Genomic DNA, 14958 nt, shown 5'->3' with positions numbered 1-14958 from the left:
TGGGCATAAGTGATAGCCACTAAGAAGATCACATTAGTAGCCTGAGAGGGCAGGAATGGAGCGGTTCAAATGGTGCGTTTATTAAAAATGTAATATTACAATGGGCATCTCAAAGTAAGAGTCTTGTTCTGGCGTGCGTTTGATTATCGATAACGCCAAGTATCCCTGAATGATAACTACCTGCAACCCTTGATGGGCCAGGTGCAGTAAAAAGAAAAGCACTGCAGGTGTATTGCAAGAGAAAAGATCTACATCATCTGCAAAACTTGATCCAACAGCAGTGGTATAGGGCTATAGTTGCTGGTCTTCCAGTCAAAAGCAATACTCATAACATCTTCCGGGAGGTCCAATCGTCATATTTTAGCCTTTTAGAAACCAGGCGTGTAGGAACAGCTTTTTGATTCCTGGGTGAAGAAGATGGCCTCCCTCTGTGAGAGTAGATCCACTGTCGGCGGAGGACGGAATGGGGGCAAATGGACATGTTCAGACGGTCGGGCTACCACGTCCTCCTGGCCCAAACCGGAGCAATCAGGATCAAGGATTCTCCAAACTTCAACCACCACTTGAGGGATGGTGGGAACGCGTATAGGAGTGGAAATTCTCAGACAACTACAAACGCGTCCCCCAAAGCTGCTTGTTGAGGAAATTACCTGGAGCAGAAAAGGTTTCACTTCCCGGTAGTACTGGACGAAAACAGAATACACCCGAGGGGTTCACCAGAGGACGAAGATCTCAAGAAGTACTTCCACCGAGCCAACTCCCACTTGTGGGAGATAGTGCTCTGCCTGATCAGAGTGTCCGCCATCGGATTCTCTTTCGTGGATAAGTGAACAGCTGATCCAAAGATCCTGTTTTGTAGAACCTAAAACAAGAGCTACATCACCTCCTTTCACAGTGGTGGTTACCCTACAACACCTCTTTTGTTGAGGTAACGCATGGCCACTGTCATTATCACAAAATTCTTTCCCTGGATGGAAGGTAAAAAGGCCAACAGCATCAGTCTTTTTTTTAAAATGTATTTATTGTATATGGTAAATATAAAAATACCTTTACAATGTCATAATTTCAAATACATAAATATCATACAAAATGTATAAAAACATAGCATTCGTCTATGCTACCACATAAAACCAACATACATATAATATCGAAATAAAATCAATTAAAGTTTGAAAGCAAAAAAAAAGAACGGAGAGAGCACACATCATAATAATACTCATCACCAAAGCAAATCCTCATTATATCATCATCATTAGATGCCTCATAAAAAGTATTTAGTACATAAGACTCATCAAATTGCCAGACAGATTGTCAAATTGAAACATCAAGGGTTTGGAGATCTAAAATTCGTCTTTGTCAATACAATGTAAATCATGACACTTTAGTCTCTTGTCTAACGATTTTTCTTCTAGGAGCCTTATGAATGTAGTTAGAGCAAGAGTCAAAGATTGGCTCCTTCCCCACATGCATCTTTGCCACAAGCTTTCTCTGCTCAAACCCGAGTCAGAGAATAGATAAACACCCAATATTGGTCTTCTAGCAGATTCAAAGAATGAACAGTAGACTGTTAGATGTTTAAGTGTGTCCAAGACATTCACCCCTTCACAAAATCTACATTATCCACAATTTAATTTATCTTTCGCACGAAACCAGATCATTAATTTTTCATTGGCTTGCAGTTGGTTCAAGCGAAATCTCAAATACATAACAGGGAAAAATCTCCAGGTACTTGGTACGTTGTCCCCACTGGCGCGTAAATTTAGCATATTCATAAAATGATTTGCTTTTATTAATTTTATCAACCTGAAGACACCAGTAATATCGTTGGAATTTAAGTTTACACGAAGGAAGGCCCAGTATTAGGTCTTCCTTGGAAATCATAGTTCCGGTCAATATAGCATCCATTTTAGTTCTAAATTTCGAGATCGAAGGCGGAAAATCTCTAGTGATCATAATAGCCAGATCTTCATATAGCGATGCATGCGGTGGCGATAGCATTTTGGCATAGCTGGATAAAAGGCGCCAATGCCATTTAACTGGCAACGGTAGTAATCCCAACTCATGGCAGATGATCATGTTAGGGGTAGATAAAGCCAATCCTAACGCTTTTTTCCACAGCCTCCCTTGTAAAACATCCAGAAAATCTTCTATATAACCGACAGATGTCTACGGAATAAAGTAAAATGGGTTCTATTTTTTGGAGGTCAAATTTAAGGTTCGGAATAAGATAACATTTCCCAAGTCTTCGAAAAATAATCTGCATCTGCGAAGTGAGGGGTTTGGCTTCATCATTCAAAACTTTCTTCCAGCGCTCCACTGAATAGGTCGTAGATAAATTGTATCCTAAATAGCGCATTAAAAGAGTCTTCGGAATAGAGATACCATTTAAACACCAATCCAATTTTACGCTCTTTCTCCTGCCTTCTACGAAGGAAATAATAAAGGACTTTGTAGGATTTACTTGCAGATTATTTTTTATAGCAGAAGTGTAAAATAAATCCAATTTGGTCTGTAGGCCGAAAGGAGTGCGATCAAAGAATAATAGGTTGTCAGCAAAGCTTAGCCAGTTGAGTAGTAAGCCACCCAATTTGACTGGAAAGATGACTGCCTCATCCCACCCTTCATCAAGATCTACTAGATGAAGGTTAAACAGGACTGCAGCCATATTACAGCCCTGTTTAAGCTCGATGTCAGTGGGTATGGGATCAGTAATAGCCCCTGCCCTCGTCAGTCATACACTATAGGTTGTCTGCTGATGTAAGGATGCAATAATGGCAACCAAATCTACAGGGAAGCCGTACTTCAACATTTATTTCCCATAGTAAAGATCTAATAACTGAATCGAAGGCTGCTGTCAGATCAAGGGCTGCCATATAGATTGGTCCTGTGTTAGAATACTTTGTGTGCTGGTATAAATTAGCAATTATAGTAGCATTTAAAGGGCATCCAATGTATTTACGAAAGCCTACTTGATATTTGGGCAGGAGGGAAACTGCTGAAATATGTGATTGGATGGATAATAACAATAGAATAGAATAGATCTTTGCGGAGGCGTCCATTAATGCTATCGGCCTAAAATTAGCCGGGTCGTCAATTGCTCCCTTCTTGTATACTGGGATAATTATGGCAGAGCGCCATGAACTGGGAATAATTCCTGTCAAATGGATGGCATCAAACTTTATTTTAAATATATCGGGCCACAATTCCGGATTAGCTTTCATAAGGCAAGGGGGAATGCCATCAGGCCCCGGAGCTCGCGAGCCCTTAGATTTCATAATGGCCACTCTAATATCATTGGTGGATCAAGGACAATTTCTAGCCACTGAATTAGATAATTTTCTTGGCAGTTTTTTAGTAAAAAGCAATGGTCTGGCAAACTTTGCTTTTATAAACTCTACCTAGCTGGTGGCAGAAGGAACAAGTTACTTACCTGTAACTGTTGTTCTCCAGCATGGGTCTGGCATGGATTCACATGCTCATGAATATTCCCCGTCGTCAGGCTGGCAATCCTCGGTAAAGAAAAAATCAGTATCAGTTTCGTTTCTGATCTGTCTTTCTTAGTAGTAACTAAATCACTGATCTCTGGGTCATACTGCCCCCAGCCAATGACTGCCCTCTCCCTAAGCCCCGCCTCTGGCAGCCATCCTCAGATTTGGTAGCACGCAAAGTGGCAGTATGACCAAGTGAAGAGCCGCAGAGGGGTAGGCGGGAGAGATGGCATGTGAATCGAGGTAAGTAACTTGTTCCCTCTCCAGCATGGGGTCTGGCATGGATTCACATGCTCATGAATAAAAGAATACATAGCAGTACACACATGCACAACCACGGGAGGTGGCAAAGGCTCAACATTAAGCATTACATCCAAAACTCAACATTAAGCAATTCTTACCTCCTCACCAGGCTCACCTTAGGCGAACAGGTTGCGCAGCACTGCTTGGCCGACCCTGGACTCCTCCCTGGAGTCCCGATTGACGCAGTAGAATCTTGTGAAGGTGTGCGTCGACCTCCACGTAGCAGCCCTGCAGATGTCCAGCAGGGGCACACCAGACAGGAACGCTGTGGCAGCAGCGATCGCTCTGGTCGAATGGGATCTCGGACGGCCGGGCAGAGGTCGGTTTGCCAACCGGTGACAGTGCATTATGCAGCCGGAGAGCCATCTGGAAATGGAAGTCTTCGAGAAAGCCTTCCCTTGATTCATAGACCCAAAGTTCACAAACAGCTGTGACGTCTTCCGAAAACTCTTTGTGCGGTCCACGTAGAACTTCAGCGCTCTAGCTACATCCAGCGAGTGCAAAGTCCTCTCAGCCGCGTCGAAGGCGATGGGAAGAAAACTGGTAACACCAAGGGCTCGTTGAGGTGGAAGTCCGACGGCACCTTGGGCATGAAGGAGGGGTGCGTCCTCAGCACCACCGTCGTGTCATGCAAAGTCAAGTATGGAGGCTCTCCCACTCGTCGTGCGGAGGTGATGGCCACGAGGAACGCTGTCTTCCATGACAGGAACTTCAAAGGCGCCCAATGCATAGGCTTGAATGGGGTCCCCGTGAGCCTGGTCAGCACCACATTAAGCTTCCACGCCGGGGCAGAAGCCTTCACCGGCGGGAACGATCGGAATAGTCCCTTCATAAATTCCTTCACCAGGCGATGAGACCAAAAGGATGCCCGTCCGGTAGTCCTGGTATATCGGGAGATGGCAGCCAGATGTATTTTGATGGAGGCGTGAGCCAGTCCAGCTTTGGCCAGCGACAGTAGGTACGGCAGTACTTGAGGGGCCGTAATCCGCAGAGGGTAATCTTCTGTGCATGGCACCAGACAGAGAACCTCTTCCACTTATGACCGTAACACTTGAGAGTTGAGGACGCCCTGGCTTTTGCAAGAACCTCTCTGCAGTCAGCCGGGATATCGTACCCTCCAAAGTCTAGTGCTGCAGGAGCCAGGCCTGCAAGTTCAGCGACTCTGGGTCGTGATGAAGAATGGCGCCTCCTTCTCTGGAGAGAAGATCCGCATTTGCCGGCAGCTTGACTGGTGGGGACATTGACATGTCCAGAAGGTCCGGGAACCAGATCTGCCTCGGTCACGCCGGTGCGACGAGGATCATTCTGCACCTGGACTTCTTGAGCTGGTTGATGAGGCGGAGCAGCAACGGCAACAGAGGGAACGCGTATAGAAACAGGCTGTCCCAAGGGAAGGAGAAAGCTTCGCCCATGCTCCTCGGCTGCGGGAACCTGCTGGCGAATCTCTGGCAATTGGAGTCTGTTGCCTTCGCGAAAAGGTCGATCCAGGGTTTGCCCCATCGCCGAAAGAGCCGATCCACCTGGTACTGACGTAGTTCCCACTCCTGGCACGAGCGCAGCTCCCCGCTGAGTGAGTCAGCAATGGTGTTTTTTATTCCTGCCAAGTGGAAGGGAACCAGAAACATCCCCTGGGCGACGGTCCAGTGCCACAGATCCTGGGCCTCCTTGGATAGGGCTGGGGACCTGGTGCCTCCCTGTTTCCGTATGTAGAACATCGTGGTGGTGTTGTCGGTGAAGATCCTCACCACTTTGTCCTTGAGGTACAGAAGGAACGACTTGAGCGCCAAGAACACTGCTCGGAGCTCCAAAATGTTGATGTGGAGAGACCTCTCCTCCGGGAGCCAAAGGCCTCTTGCGTGGAGATCTCCGGTGTGGGCCCCCCAACCCTCCGCCGGGGTCTGAAAGTTCGTGCCTGTAGTGAGGTGCGCACGGGTACCCCACCATAGGATCGCCTGACGGAACTCCTCGTCGAGAGGGATCCTGTCTTCGAAGCAGCCCGTCGCCTGAAACCAGCAGGCGTCGAGGAACTCCTGTAGCGTACACATCCGAAGTCTGCAAAGGGGTACAATATAGATACATGAGGATATCATCCCGAGGAGGGAATTGATGGACCTCACCCTGGCCACGTCCATGGCTAGCAGGCGCCACACCTTGCCCAGAATGGCCTTCGTCCTCTCCTCCGACGGGGAGGCCAATTGCCCCACTGTATCGAGCTTTGCTCCCAGAAACAGTGCTACTTGCGACGGAACCAGGTGGGATTTGGGGTAGTTGATGGCAAATCCCAGTTCCGTGAGCAGTCGAACGGTCCTTGCTGTGTGTTCGACAGCGAGTTCTCTTGTCCTTGCCCGGTTTAGCCAGTCGTCCAGGTAGGGGTAGACGTGGATCCCCTGCAGGCGCAGCCACGCCGCCACTGGTGCCATGCACTTGGTGAATAACCTGGGTGCCGACTTTAATCCGAATGGCAGGGCTCTGAATTGGTAGTGGTGTCCCTGAACCACGAACCTGAGAAACTTTGTGTCCTTTTACAATGGGGATGTGGAAGTAAGCATCCTCCAGGTCCAACGACTATAGGAAGTCGCCCTCCTCCAGCTGGCCCAGCACATGCTGGAGGGTGACCATCCTGAATTTCTGCGCCTTGATGTATTTGTTTAACCGACGCAGGTCCAGGATGGGGCGCCAACCGCCTGTCTTCTTTCTGACGAGAAAGTACCTTGCGTACACTCCCGGAGCCCCGGAGCCTCCTGGGGACGAGCTCGATGGCACCTTTCTTGAGCATCGCCCTTACCTCCAACAGCAGTTGAGGGACGTGATTCTCCTTCCTGGCCACGGGAGGAATGTGAGGACACTTCTTTTGGAATTCCAGCGAGTGCCCGTTGACCAGGGTGCCCAGCACCCAACGGTCTGTGGAGATGGACTCCTACACGCCGACGAACTTCGTCAGCCGGCCTCCCACCGGGATGCTTCGGTGGGGGCCCGATACCACGGCCGGTTCAGTCTTGCTTGGAGGAGGCCTTGCCGCCTTGGCTTCCTTGACGACGACGGCGGGGTTCCCCTTGCTTGCCGCGACCTCTGTAGGCCTCCTGGGACGAGGAGCGGGCCGCCTGGCGGTATGTAGAAGAGCCACCGTTGGATCCCTTGGAGGCACCCTGTCCAACTTCTTGCCATCGCTGTCCGGCAGGGAAGTGGAAGTCAAAGCCGGTGCACCCGCTGCTTTCTTCTTGGCCGCTGCTTCTGTTGGGCCCCTGTCACCGGGGCGCCCTCACAGGACTTAGAAGCCCGCTCAGACTTTTTCTTCGCCTTCTCACCTGCTGTGCCCTTCTCCAGCCAGGCGGCGAGGTGGGAACGACGATCTTGTTTGGTCCGTTCCGAAAGGTTCTTGCAGAACGCACAGTCCTTCTCCACGTGCGTCTTGTCCCCATGAAGGCAGTAGAGACATTGCGAATGCTCGTCCTCCTTGAAAACATTTTGTAATCCGCATCCAGGGCAGCACCTGAACAGCTTGGATCCGGGCGTTGAGCTTCCCTTGTCCCGGGTCATGTCCGTTGAGGTAGGCCGCAGATCTTCCGGAATCCTCCAAGAAGCGTAAACTCGACGAAAACTTCACCCTTGAGGGGCGTAGAAGGATTACGAAATGGGTCCCCGTAATCGGAAGTAGAAACGGTGGAGCTTGAGGCTCGATTAAACCGAAAAAATGAGAATCTCCTGAAAAAAAAGCGCGAAAACGCAGCAAAAACTCGAGAGCTAAAGCACGAGGACTCCCCAACACTTGAACGTGCGGTAAAAATCTGAGGATGGCTACCAGAGGCGGGGCCTAGGGAGAGGGCAGTCATTGGCTGGGAGCAGTATGACCCAGAGATCAGTGATTGGTTACTACTAAGAAAGACAGATCAGAAACGAAACTGATACCGATTTTTTCTTTACCGAGGATTCCCAGCCTGACGATGGGGAATATTCATGAGCATATGAATCCATGCCAGACCCCATGCTGGAGAAACATAGGTCTTTTTTTCACCAAGGAATTTGCAGTGAGCCCAGATTTTTGGCAGAAGGATGCTCTACAAGACCACTGGGCCATACCTATTGAAAAGGCATCTTATCCAGTCTTGTGCTGGGGGTTCTCATCAGAGAAGAAATCTGTTGGAGGAAGGCATCCTTTGGAAAATACTATTTCACCAGGTTAAAGCTTGACTGGAACACATGCCTCTCCACCAACCAGCAAATACTTCATTTTCTCTGATATAACATAAAAAAGATGAAACTACATTGTTTGTGCCAGAGCAAGACCACACTATAATTGACCCTACAATAACCAGAGATAATTGCTTTCTTTCCTTTCGCATGAAACTTAAGAGTTAATATATTGATTGCTCAAACTCAAAAGGCTCACTTAAACCACTCCATTCTTTTAGACAGATTATTTTCCTGTCCTCCCATTTAATAGGAATTCAACCATACAGTTAGCACAAACATTGCACGGTTACTGCAGTTAAAAACCTAGTCTCTCAGCACAAGTATTTATGAAGGTTACTTGAAGCAAGTTTGATTGTATTGCAGTATAAAAACCAAGACCATGACCATGACAATTTAACCCTGTTCCTTGCAGTATAATACATTTAAAACATTAAGGACTATGATTTAAGGAAAACAGATTGTTTTCCTATTATTTATGCTCACCCCAAATGTCATTTTCTTGGCGAAGCCGGGGCACATTGACGATTAGAGTTGATGTATTCCACAGGCCTACATTTAGACACACAATTATGGCTTGACAAACATAGAAATTACATCCTTAAAAAGAATGAAGCCTCAATCTAAGCTTCAGCGGTGGTCAGAAATTGTTACAAGTCTGTTACAGTTAAGAAGCCTTGAATGTCAACTAAGAGCCACTTGATGCCCAAGAAGCAGAACAACTAATTTCTTGGCAACCAAGCAAAGAGAGGATTAAATAATCCAATGATTAATGAAGACATAATAGCCAAACATGTGGAGTTTGTGATGTGGTATTCTTTTGGTTTGCATTAGAAAAGGCTGCCACACTGGAATATTAGATACAACAATTTTGTCCTTACCTTCATGATGTCAAGTCGCTCCTCATCACAACGTACAAATACGCTAGATGAAGATGACAAGGGCAGTGATGTGGAAAGCGTTACAGCTTCTTGAGCTAGTCGCCGTGCTCTGGCTGCACTATTTGCATCACTTGCATTTTTCACCTGAGACATGTAGTGGTAATTTATTTTAAAGGCCAATTTTCCATCGTCATCTTCAGAAACCATTTCAAACGTATCTAGTGTGTGAAGAAAAGAAACTCAGTGAGAATCACGGATAGTGATGAGATAAACACACACATCAAGATTCCATATATTAAGACGACACATGCCTGCATGAAGTATAAACTGGTTACTACTGAAATGACAAGTGTTATTGAACCAAGAAACCCATAAAACACCAAGCACTGACACGGCCAATGCATCAGACTATTGCAGACATTTCCTGCTACAGACCCTCTATACATCTGGCAGTTCACACTCCAATTTCTCTTGTTTCATATCTTGTTGGATTTCCAAAGGAGAGCAAGGACAGCCTGAACCACCTCTGCTTTCAGCAGGAGATGGGCATTACATCCAGTCACTTCCACATCATTCTTGGAGCAAAAACGTATAAATCATTTCATGCTGCGCGTATGCTTTCGCATAACACTACTTCTCACATACATAGGATACACTCAGCATAGATTGTTAACACACTACAGTACTTAGCCCAGTCTATTGCTTATGCCCTTTACCATATTTAGGCCAAAAGTTGGCAAATCATTTGACTTTTTTTAATAAAAAAAAGCATACTTAACCTTATCTAGTTAAAAAAAGCACAAATGAGCCATAAACAGAAGTTGTTGTATAGGGGAACTTGTGTAAAAATTGGCCTGTGCACAAGGCAGTGGACCAGTTTTAATAAATGTGCACTATTAAGAACAAATGTTAATGGGAAATTGATCATTCTAGGTTATTCGAAAACCTCCGATCATGGTAGTTGGATGAAAGTGCAATTTCTGTCCCATTGATAACATCAGGTTGAAACGTACTAGTTCAAATCCCATGACGATTATGGAACATTGAGTTAAGGTATTGGACCAACAAAACTACCGGCTGTATGGTTCAACTCCTCAGATATACATGGGATAGCCTGAAAGACAGTTGTAGACTATGTGAAAGACCAGAGGGTGTTTCATAAGCTAGTCCCTGGGGATCCCTTACTCAGGTGGCCAGGGAAAGGCCATCTCTTTTGGATCCCGACCATGGGGGTGGACAAGGGAGGGAGGATCACCTAGGTAGGGGGTCCTCAGGGAGTTTTTCCCCAATGGTGAGACATGGTATCCCCTTTTTCCACAGCCCATCCAACCCTTATCGCTGTTTATTTTGTGGGAAACTACAACTCTCATAATTCCTCCCCACTTCGTTTTGACAAAAAACTGCACCAAGGAAGACGAGGAATGATGTAAGAAGGATTACCTCCCCTGGCTAGCATTGGCGTTGTCCCTGTAATGAGGCCACGCAGAGTCAGGCACGTAGCTCTAATGCACACCTGCCACTTATTAAGACTCCCTGTGAAAATAAATGGTGGCGCGCACAAGCAAACTTTGAGAGAGCCTTGGTACCTGAAGGAACAGCTCTTGCGAGGCTGTTGCGAACCAGGCTGTGGGAGTTGGAAGGCCAACGGGCTGATCAACAACTGAGAGGATCGAAAATAAGCCAGGTGTGATTTCCAAGCTTTCGGGAAGCCGCGAGTGTTCAAAAAGCACAGCCGAGCGAGCAGAAGCAAGAAATCGTCCAGATGCCAGGAAACTGCCTCCAACCCTCCCGGATGAACGGCAGAGTTGGGGAGGAGCAGAGAAGGTGTTGAATTGCAAAGAAAAGATGAAAGCATGTCATTTAGCACAACTAGTGATTTATCAAGAGCAACAAAAGTCTGGTTGATGTTAAAGAAAAAGTGACTGATTTGAAAGGTAAAGTTTGCCTGTGTACCGATAAAACACGAATGTGGAGGACAATTGTTAAAGGAAAAGGAAACAAAGTAGCAGAATGGTTCTGCACAAGGAAGGCGCACATTTGAAGGTCTCTGTGAAATGTTATGAACTTTGTTTTGAAACATGACAAGCGGAGACTAAACGAAAGAAAGTTGAATAAGGAAAATGAAATATGTGAATTGTGGAATATGCCAAGAGGGCAAAAGTTGAGTATAAGAACTTTGGAAAAGGTCAAGAAGGCAAGTGAAAGAGAATAAGAACTACAAGTACCAAGAGGCATTGGTGCTGCTAGAAAAGATTGTGAATTGAAAGAATGTGGAAAGAGGTTGAAGTGGTCATGCAGAGGTCTATGTAAATTCCTTGCAGTTTCAAAAGTCTTTGGCAGTGAAATAGGTTTTGGATAAAAATGTGGGGAAGGGAACCCCCACGAAAAGACAGGCTTGAGGCCAGCAGAGGGAAGCCTGTGCAGAACTGTGAGAAATGTAAAGCATACCAACTAAGTATTGATGGAAAGGTGGCTGAAGCCTAAGGCAGTGATTGAACTACCAACACTTAAAAGCCTGAGATTGAACTTTTGTAATGTACCAGTAAGCTAACTGTGCAAGACTGATAGAACTGTACCAGCCAACTAGCCTTTGTTTATAGACAGACTCTCTAGACGCCGGGGGTTGAACCTGGGGAAGGGAGTTGGTGATGAAGCCATTCTGACATTTATTTTTGACACACTATTTTCCTTTAAGTATTCCATTAGCACATTTGTTATCTTGAGAAGGAGGGCAATGTTAGGGTTTCTTAGAATAGGCCTTTTTATTTTGACCAGACTGACTTGGACATATTTATTGTTGTTTAGTGGTCGTGATTACTCTCATTTTTGAGTTAGGGCAAGATAGGAGTTCCACCATCCCAACCAAATTCATAAATAAAGGTTTTCAAAAACTTGTATCCATTGTGTCTACTGCTTGATACAAGGCCTTCCTCGCCGCAAAAATGTCCAACTTTTCCAGTCAATGATTCCAACCATGCATGGGTCCATTTAATACCTGTGTTACGTGTGACTCTTATGTGCCTTATTCTATTCCAATTCTGTTTGTTGACAATCGTCTATTGGGATCTTAATCCAAGCTTTTGTGCATGTTTTGTTCCCTTTGTTCTATACCCAGGTAGACTATAAACTTGAGGTTTTTGTTGTGGGCCTGAGTTTACTGGGCATACGTGCAAATTACATTATCACTTCTAAAACGGCACCCCTCATTTGTATAGCTCGTAGGACAGTTTTTGGGCCCTTTCAGTGAACCTAAGAAAGAAACAGCGATATAACGGACCCAATTTAACTGTACCCCTATGAACAACTGTTTTATAGATTTTGCACACCACTAAACTGTTGCCCCTCAGCACGATCCAGTCAACGTTTGAGGGATTGAAACATGTCTGGCATGTGGAAGGGTCTGTTAATTTGCACACTGTGCAAAATATTCTTACTGACTTGTCTTGTAGTACTTAGAACTAAGGTGTTTTCTAATTCAATGGATTGCTTTGAGTAAATGGTTTTGGACTCTCACATGGAATCTGTATTTCTGTACTATGTAACATTTACAATAAAGGTAACTTTCTAACTTGATGAATACCGGTGTTCCTATGAAAAGCACATTGTCACTTTCGTTGTTTAAAATATTAAATGCTTTTAATCACACATTTTAGTTGTATTTTTGTACTATGAATGCATTTGTGTGTGCAAGTAATTTCTATAGGAACTCAAGGAATACCTTCTACTGTTCTTATGATCAGGCACTCACCATAACTCACATAGCTCTGATGTTCATTACAATGATTAAAAGCAAAATGTTAGAAGTGGCAATCTAAAAGCAGTGCTACTCTGGGAGATTCCCCTAGACAGCAGACCGAGCAATACAACAATATTGCGTTAGGCTGCTCAGAGGGTGGAAAATATTGAATGACAATGAAAGGAGAAGAACACAGTAGAAAACACAATGTGCAATAGGAGCGATACATTAACATACTTTTATATAAATGTGTTACCCAGACTATAGCTGTCTATGCCCTTCACTTATTTATTGTGAAAATCACAATCTATAGAAAATAGGCCACATTCGTTTTAGTATAACGTGCTTACTGCCTGAAATTTGAATGCTTTAACATTAAGTATTGAAAACCATTTTAGTTTCTCAAGGCAGTATAAGGAACAAGTAACTTACCTGTAACTCCTGTTCTCCAGCATGTGTCTGACCTGGTTTCACATGGTCATGAATATTACCCAGCGTCAGGCTTGGACTCCTCAGTAAACAAGAAAAGCAGTTTTACTTCAGCCTGAAAACTGCATTTCTCTTTTAAACTAATCACTGTCCTTTGGATCATACTACCCCCCCATCCAATGACAGCTGTCTCCCTAAACTCCACCCCTGGTGGCCATCTACAGATTTGGTAGAGCATGTAAAGTGGCAGTATGAACCAAGAAGAGCCAAAGAGAGGAAGGAGGGAGGGTTCACATGTGAATCCACGCAAGACCCATGCAGGAGAACAAGAATTACAGGTAAGTAACTTTTTTCTTCTCCAGCTTGGGGTCTTAGATGGATTCACATACTCATGAATACGATTACACAGCCGTACAAATACAGCCCCCTCGCCCCCCTGTGAGGTGGCAAGGGTCACAGAAGCAAAACACCAATACACTTACCCTTGGAATAGACTCACCAAAAAATGAACAGGTTGCGCAGCACTGCTTGGCCGACTCGTGACTCCTTCCAGGAATCTCTGTTGATGCATTAGAATCTTTTGAAGGTGTGGTTAGACCTCCAGGTAGCAGTCCTGCAGAAGTCTAGCAGGGGAATACCAGAGAAAAATCACCATTGCTGCAATGGCTCTGGTGGAATGGGCCCTCATCCAGCTGGAAGCAGTCGATTGGTGAGAAAATGGCGTCGCATGATACCTTACAGAGAGCCACCTGGAGATGGAAGTCTTAGACCGGGTCCAAAATTGACCAAAACCTGGGATGTCTTTCGAAATTCATTTGTGCATGCAACATAGAACTTCAGGGCACGTGCAATGTCCAGGGAATGCAACACCCTTTCAGCAGACGAAGGAGGAATCATGAAGAACCCTGGAAGAACCAAAGGCTTGTTGAGATGAAAGTCCGACAGAACCTTCGGCATGAAGGAAGGATGGGACCGTTGAACTACTTTAGTGGAGTAGAAAGACAAATAAGGAGGCTTACAGTAGAGGGCCTGAATCTACCTGTCTGTCCGAAGTGTTAGACACCAGGAAGGTGGTCTTCCATGACAAACTTTCAAGGGGCTCGATGCATTGATTCAAATGGAGGCCCCATTAGTTTATTGAGTACTATGTTCAGCTCCCAAGCCGGAGCAGGAGGCTTCACTGGAAAGAATGTTCTTTAGAGGCCCTTGAGGAACTCCTTAACAAGCATGTGCGACCACAGGGAGAGCTTGCCTGGAGCCTGGGTGAATCGGGGGATGGTGGCCAGGTGGACCTTGATAGCAGTATGGGCATGGCTAGCCTTGGCCAGCGAGAGCAGGTACAGGAGAAGTAGCGGCGCAGTCACACGTAGGGGGGAAATCATCTGTGCATGGCACTGCACCGTAATGCTATTCCATTTGTGCCTGTAGCAAGACAACAGAGGGGATCCTGGCTGTGGCCAGGATCTGCAAGCATGCCAAAGCAAGTGAATAGTGTCCAAATTCTAAGGCTGCAGGAGCTAGACCATGAGGCTCAGCGATGCTGGATCATAGTGCAGGATTGACCCTCCTTCTTTGGGTTGGGAAGTGGAGGTAGTTTGAGGGCCAGGGCAACCAGCAGATGGAGAAGGTCTGTGTACAGGATCTGCCTTGGCCATGCTGGTGCGATGAAGATCACCTTGCAGTGGCAACGTCCGAGTATGTTGATCACACATAGCAACAGCAAAATCGGAGGGAAAGCTTACAGGGAGAGGCCCTCCCAGGGGAACGAGAAGGCGTACCCCAGACTCCTTGGCTGATGATACCTGCTGGCAAACCTTTGACACTTGGAGTTGGCAGCCTTCGCAAAGATGTCAATTTGAGGGAGACCCCACTTGAAGAGGTGCGACACCAGCGCTTGCTGAAGCTCCCATTCGTGGCAGGACCGCAGATCCCT

The 14958-nt window shown here is 46.0% G+C and overlaps 1 protein-coding gene across 4 annotated transcripts in view; it reads right to left on the bottom strand.

The window, feature by feature from the left end:
* BIRC6 (baculoviral IAP repeat containing 6) overlaps positions 1-14958 on the bottom strand; it is a 3097233-nt gene that overhangs the window by 82239 nt on the left and 3000036 nt on the right. For all 4 annotated transcript variants that reach the window (XM_069607902.1, XM_069607904.1, XM_069607903.1 and 1 more), the window contains one exon: positions 8861-9078. In XM_069607902.1, coding sequence (XP_069464003.1) covers positions 8861-9078 — 218 coding nt within the window. The remainder of the gene's footprint in view (positions 1-8860; positions 9079-14958) is intronic.

The sequence above is a fragment of the Ambystoma mexicanum genome, chromosome 4q (genome assembly GCF_040938575.1).
Source record: "Ambystoma mexicanum isolate Mex_15411 chromosome 4q, UKY_AmexF1_1, whole genome shotgun sequence".
Classification (NCBI taxonomy): domain Eukaryota; kingdom Metazoa; phylum Chordata; class Amphibia; order Caudata; family Ambystomatidae; genus Ambystoma; species Ambystoma mexicanum.
This window is presented reverse-complemented; position numbering and strand designations above follow the sequence as displayed.